Source organism: Myotis brandtii, unplaced genomic scaffold (genome assembly GCF_000412655.1).
Source record: "Myotis brandtii unplaced genomic scaffold, ASM41265v1 scaffold657, whole genome shotgun sequence".
NCBI lineage: Eukaryota > Metazoa > Chordata > Mammalia > Chiroptera > Vespertilionidae > Myotis > Myotis brandtii.
In genome coordinates, this window is record NW_005370552.1 from 155,009 (window position 1) to 161,947 (window position 6,939).

The window sequence follows — 6,939 nt, forward strand, 5'->3', positions numbered from 1 at the left end:
CGCCGCCCCCCCCCCCCCGCTCCCCACCGTGAACGAATTTCATGCACCGGGCCTCTAGTTCATTTTATATAATCCCCAAGGGCTCAAAATGTTTTGTTTTGTTAACTCTGTATCAAAGTTGCTCTAAATTGTCAATTTGCAAGCCTCTTTTTCACATGATGGTGAAATATACATTTGTTTTCTCTGCCTTCCTTGAGAAACAAAAAATTACTCATGAGACATAAACAACAACTACAAAATGCTTATGGGATATATATCAATCTTTCCATAGATACTTTTCCATAATAAAAAGTCAAACTAAACCTTTTACCTCAAAAGGAATACATTTTGCAACTTAAACCAATTTTTTAAAATAGGAATGTCTCGCCTGGCCAGTGTGGGTCAGTGATTGAGCACAGACCTATGAACCAGGAGGTCATGGTTCAATTCCTGATCAGGGCACATGCTAGGGTTTTAGACTCGATCCCAAGTAGGGGGCATGCAGGAGGCAGCCGATCAATGATTCTCATTCACCATTGATGTTTCTATCTCTCTCTCCCTCTCGCTTTCTCTCTGAAATCAATAAGAAAATATTTAAAAAAATTTTAGTATCATTGAAATAATTTTAAAGGCCAGAATAAGACTCTCTCAATTTAATTGAAAAAATATCCTCTTTCTCAAACTGAAGGCCTTATTTCTTTGTTTTCCATGTTTCATTGTTTATAGCATATAACCTTCCACTGCTCATGAGGTATAACTAAAAGATAAAAGCAAAGTAAAAGTCAATTCACATGCAGTTGAGAAAACAACTCTCAACATTCAATCTGAGGTGATATTAGCCAAGGTTATTCAGAATAATTTAAATTTTCTAATTTGTATGTTTAACAGTTTAAATGAATTCCCTTTAAAAGCTTATAAAACCTCAATTCTAATAATTTTATTTAGTAAATGTTTCTGGCAAGTCCCTTCATAGATTTAAAAAGAAAATGGATCTTTTTCTTCCAGTTTTCTTTGTAGTAATAGACAATACTATTATGTAGATTAGGCCACAATCATACCCTCTCTCTTCGGCGCACACGTGCTGATAAAGTTCTATGCAATATGTTTCTTGAGGTCAGGTCGCTGATGGACAGAGAAGCTGCTGCAGGTATGCGAGAATCACGAATTTTCCCAAGTTCAATTTTTTCTATAACAGGTCGTGGAGTGGCAAACACTACCATGTGACATCCACCACAGGCAACCTGCAGCATAAATTGACAGATAATTTAATTGACACTGGCTTCAAACACAAGTAGGTTTTTAACAGTTTTTAGCTACAAAACATTTACTTAGTGGTAGACTTTCTATGCTGAATGACTCTCTCTCTGGACATACACATACTCACACACACACACACACATATACACACACACACACGATTTATAATATACAGTTGATTCTTGAACAACACAGGTTTGAACTACACAGGTCCACTTATATGTTTATTTTTTAAAAAATAAATAGACAGTTGGCTCTCCATATCCCTGGGTTTCACATCTGTGAATTCAACCAACTGTGGATTGAAAACAGTATTTCCGATCCACAGCTGGGAATCCGAAGATGCAGAGGGCTGACTGTATGCATTGTTCTAGCCATCTATATATATATATAAAAGCCTAAGTGACCGTTATGACCGAGCGACTGGAATGGCTAGTCGCTATGAAGCACACTGACCACCAGGGGGCAGATGCTCAATGCAAAAGCTGCCCCCTGGTGGTCAGTGCGCTCCAACAGCCAACCTCCCATGACCCCTCCCCGCTGCAGGCCAACCTCCCGTGGTCCCTCCCCCCAGGCCCCAATGGGGTGGGGGGCTGGCCAGCCAACATCCCGGGTCCCTCACCCTGGTCGGCCGGTCCCCCGATAGGCCTCAATTGCTGGCCAGGCAGAGGGAGCCCACCCGTGCATGAATGTGTGCACCGGAACTCTAGTTTTACATAAAGGACTTGAGTTTTTGTGGATTTTGGTATCTGTGGCAAAATCCACAAAAACTGGAACCAATCTCCTGCAGATATAAAGGGATAATTGTAGGTAAGTTTTTGGGAAGTCAAAAGTTATACATGGATTTTCTTTTTAAATATATTTTATTGACTTCAGAGAGGAAGGAAAAAGGGAGAGAGAGACAGAAACATCAATGATTAGAAAGAATCATTGATCAGCTGCCTCCTGCACGCCCCCTCCTGGGGATCGAGCCTACAACCCAGGCATGTGCCCTTGACTGGAATCGAACCCAGGACCCTTCAGTCTGCAGGCTACGCTCTATCCTGAGCCAAACCAACTAGGGCTGGATTTTCAACTTTGCAGGGTCGGTACCCCTAATCCCTGAGTTGTTCAAGCAGTCAAATGCATATTCTTTAAACACTATGATTGAAAATTAGAACAAGTTTAACACACTATTTTACATACTTTCAATTTGATATTGTATAGAGAAAAAAATATTTGATAGTATAGAGAAAAAAACTAAAGGTAATGTTACAATTCTTACAAGTTAGTAAATGTTATTTTAATCTGAGAGCAACATGCTAATTACTTGAAAAAATTACTCAGAAAAATTCAACTTGGAAAAAGATGATCCAAGAATAAATCAGTCTCTTGGACTAATTATGTCTCCAAGACTTTTGTTATTGTTGCTAATCCTCATCCAAGGATATTTTTTTCCATCGATTTTTAGAGAGAGGGGAAGGGAGGCAGGGAGGAAGGCACGGGGGTGGGGGGCGGGGTGTGGTGATAGAGATAGATGATAGGTAGGTAGGTAGGTAGGTAGGTAGATAGATAGATAGATAAACATCGATGTGAGAGAGATAAATTGGTTGGTCGGATGCCTCCTGCATGTGCTCAGACCAGGAACGGGGATTGAACCTGCAACCTAGGTATGTGCCCTTGACCGGGAATTGTACTCGAGACCCTTAGGTGCTCAGGCAGGTGATCTAACCACTTGGCAACACCAGCCTGGACCAAGCCTTTTTCTTTGCATGAACATTTTTTAAAAGTCCTTAGAGCAAAATGCAAGCATTTAAAATGATGGAACAATAAAAAAATCAACATTCAAAGGATTTTTAGAAATAAATAATTTTCAATAAAGTGTTTAAAAAACCATGTATAGTATTTATAACATACAGATTTTTAGCAACTTTATAGTGTACATGGTGGCATAAGAATAGTGTATTCCGAACCTTTCCTTTATTTTCAAAGTTAAAATTTATATATTTCACATAGCATTTTAAAAAATGATCTTCCCTATAAGACTATAAGCTCAGTAAATGAGGATTTGATTATTTTCTTCATCACAGTATATTTTTTATTCCTTATACTCAGTCAGTATCTTGTTTAGAGCAGAGGTTCATTAAACGGGTCAAATCAAAGAATGGAAATGTTCTATAGTATGAGGTACTGAGTTTTTGGAGAACAAATTTCAAGTGATGTAATCATCACCAAAGAAACATAATTTTCAAGTCTGTAGTTCTTAATCGGCAAAAGTATTAGCAACAACAGATACAAAATGACTGCTGGGGATAACACTGAAACAGTACCTTCTTATCCAAATAACATTTGGTCAACAAAACATACTTTCAAAACTTCATGAATTATCAGATTTTTCTCTTATGGGGAATTTGAAAGTCTTAGTAATATCTAATTCAACAAATACTTATGGATGACTATTGTAAGGTACTCTGCTGGGTGCTATAGCAAGTCATAAAGCTGTCAGGCATGGCACGATCCTGGCTTTAAAGACACATATGAAATTAAAATAGAAGAGTCAAGATTAAGGCAAAAAGGAAGGTGTTAAAGGAGGAAAATTAGGAAAGAGACAGAGTTTCAGACTGACATGATGTCTGACATTTGGCTTTTAGGAAACGAGTATATATATTAGATATAGCAATGATATTCTTTCATATAAAGTACTTATTTTCTATAAAATACTGAAAAATTCAAATAAAGAAATATGAAAATATAAACAGGGAAATGCAATACCCTTACCAAATAAACTTTAAATCTCAAAAAATTAGGGCACAAAGTAGGAACAAACTGATTGGTAAAATTCTCCATTCCAAGTCCTAATTTCCCATATCGACCATCTCCAAAAGTATACATACGGCCTATATCTAAAATGCAAAGAAGAGAGAATTATTTAAGTGTTATTTATATGATTTATTTGTAAATAAACTAATATATTAATTTGCATTTTTATTCTAATTTCCCCCTCACATTCTGCATTGACTGTTCCCTGATCCATTAATGTTTCCATACTCTCTATGGTCTCTGTGGTCCTGAACATAACATTAGACAATAGATACTCTGAGAATAAATCACTAAGCTCTTGGTAGTTTAAAAGTTGAAACCCAGTTGTGTGAGGCCTCGTGTGAAGCAGCAGCAATCTAGCATGAGATCTCATGAATATATACCATCTTCTCAAGGGGAAAGAGTTTTGTATTCTGATCCCCTACATCCCAATACAAACTATTTCCTTTTTATCTCAGTTCATTGATTGAATCAGGGGTTCTCAACCTTGGCACTACTGACATTGGGGCTGGATAATTCTTGATTGTATGGGTTTGTCCTATGTAGGATGTTTAGCAACATCTCTGGCCTCTATCTACTAAATGCTCATAGAATACCCCACCTCTGCAGTTGTGACAATCAAAAATGTCTCCAGACATGCCATGTGCCCTAGGGGGACAAAAATCACCATTGATAGAAAACTGCTGGCAAAGATCACTCCAGCTATCTTTTACTAGTTCTGCTCCTGGGATGTGGAACACTGCTGATGGAAATGCCATAAACCAACCATGTCCACCAACCCCTATACCAACACTGGGTGTCCTCTATATAGGTGGACCCACAATGATGATGAGTAATCTTGTCGCTTCTCCCATTGCCATAGCAGCTATTCTGAAGCTTCACTCCTCAAGCCCTTCCTTCATAACCTCCATCTCAAGTGGAGTAAGTACCATGGAAGCAAAAGTAAAGGGGAAAGGTGCCAGGATGGGTGCAGAGGAGAGGGATCTCCCACTAGTCTGGGGATTATGGAAGGCTTTCAAACTGGAGCATAAAGGATGATTAGAGTTTAGCTGCAAGAAGAAGGGAACAAAGAATATTCTAAGCAGAGTCAGTAGTACATACAAAAGCTCTGAATCAAGAAAAAACATAGCATAGTCAGGAAGGTGAAAGGCAACCAACATGCCTATAGCACAAGGGGAGTGGTATGAGATGAGTCTGAAAAGGTAAGAAGGAACCACAACATAAAGGATTTTGTTGGTTCATCTTAAGAATTTCTGAACTCTAGTCTAAGGGTAATAATAAGCTAAATGAATAGTTTTAAGCAGGAGAATGATAAGAGCACATTGGGAACTTCTAGTTTAAGATAGCAAAGTAATTGCATTACTAAGAAAACCCAAGAGAACTGACTGAAAATGATTAGAAAAAATATAATTCATGAAGTAGAAGTTCAAAAATTAATATACAAAAATAAATAGATTCCCTACAAATCAGCAATAACCAGTATTCGAACTCTAAATTTACACTCATAATTCTATTAGGTATTTATTTCCTTTCTTTATATATATATATTCCTTATCATCTTTTTGCCTCCCCCCTTCCTTTGACCCTGATTTATTTATCCAAAATGGTTTTTAAGGATGTAGGGCGCGGCTATAGGGTTAAGCCTCGGACTGACCTGTTGGCAAAGCCACAAACAAGTCCCAGCTTAGAGGGCACAGTCTTCTTAGCATAATTAGGCTTGACCTTATGACGCTCCCTAGATCTTAACTGGGCAGCTAATGGGCTGAGGAAGATGCAGCAAGTGCTGCGAAAACAAGTGAGACTCACAAGAACATTGTAACTATAGTGGCCACTACCTTGTTTACCTCTGGCTATAAAATAAAGGCTCAGCTTGCCTCTGGATCTCTCTCTGTGGCCTCAGCCAGGCACAGGAAGATCCACCTAGACCCAGCTTATTCTCTTTGTCTGTCATTTCTCCATCCTTCACCGCCCTCACTCAGGCTTGCGGAACCCTTTACTGAGCTGGCTTGGCACAAAGGTTTGCCCTTTTAATTTGATTATCTTTAGCCAGGAAAAAATAGACTCTGATCCAAGCCTTCTGACTCCACTTCCAACCTCAAAAATATTTTTAAAACATGAGCTACTGGCTATAATGTGGAACTGAGAACTTACAGATAACTCACTACAAACTTCTCATTAATCCTGTAGAAAAAAAATATTCACAACACATGTCCCCTGGAGAGGTTTCATGAGCAAAAAGGCAAACAAAGTTAATGTTTAATTATTTGTGCTATAACTTCTTTTATCAGGAGGAAAGGTATTATGAAAGTTTAACCAAATAATCTCATTGTATGTTCGATGACCCATAAAAAGTGTATATTTACCATCAATCGCAATTTAGAATTGATGAAAAATGGTAGAAAGGGCAGAGAAACTGAGATTAGGATCCTGCAAGTGAGACATACATTTCAACAACAATCCTAGGACTATGAACAAATAGTAATTCTTTACATTGCATATACATGTTCTATTTCATGCTATATTTAAAAAGGTCAGTACTTGATGATTGTAGGTAGGTCTCTTCTTCCCCAAAGAACCTTTAAAAGAGACCTACCTGTCCATTTTCAAGTACTGATCCCATTTCCCCTAACCAGACACCATTAGATGAACTCCACTATAGCAGTAGCTGTTTTTTTAAAAAAATCTTTATTGTTAAGAGTATTACAGATGTCCTCCCTTTCCCCCCAATGTCTCCCTTCACCCATTCCCACCCTGCCCCAGGCCTTCCCCACCCTATTGTCTGTGTCCTTAGGTAATGCATATCTACACTAATAAAAGAGAAACATGGTAATTAGCGTATGACCGCTACCCTTCCCATTGGCTAATCAGCATATCCTTATGCAAATTAACTGTCAGCCAAGATGG

At 38.3% G+C, this 6,939-nt stretch overlaps 1 protein-coding gene across 1 annotated transcript in view; it reads right to left on the reverse strand.

Annotated features, from left to right (window-relative positions):
* Positions 1-6,939, reverse strand: part of RPGR (retinitis pigmentosa GTPase regulator) — a 57,926-nt gene that overhangs the window by 32,453 nt on the left and 18,534 nt on the right. The window contains exons 9-10 of the mRNA XM_014528874.1: positions 3,994-4,118; positions 1,038-1,220 (exon numbers count right to left, since the gene is read on the reverse strand). Coding sequence (XP_014384360.1) covers positions 1,038-1,220; positions 3,994-4,118 — 308 coding nt within the window. The remainder of the gene's footprint in view (positions 1-1,037; positions 1,221-3,993; positions 4,119-6,939) is intronic.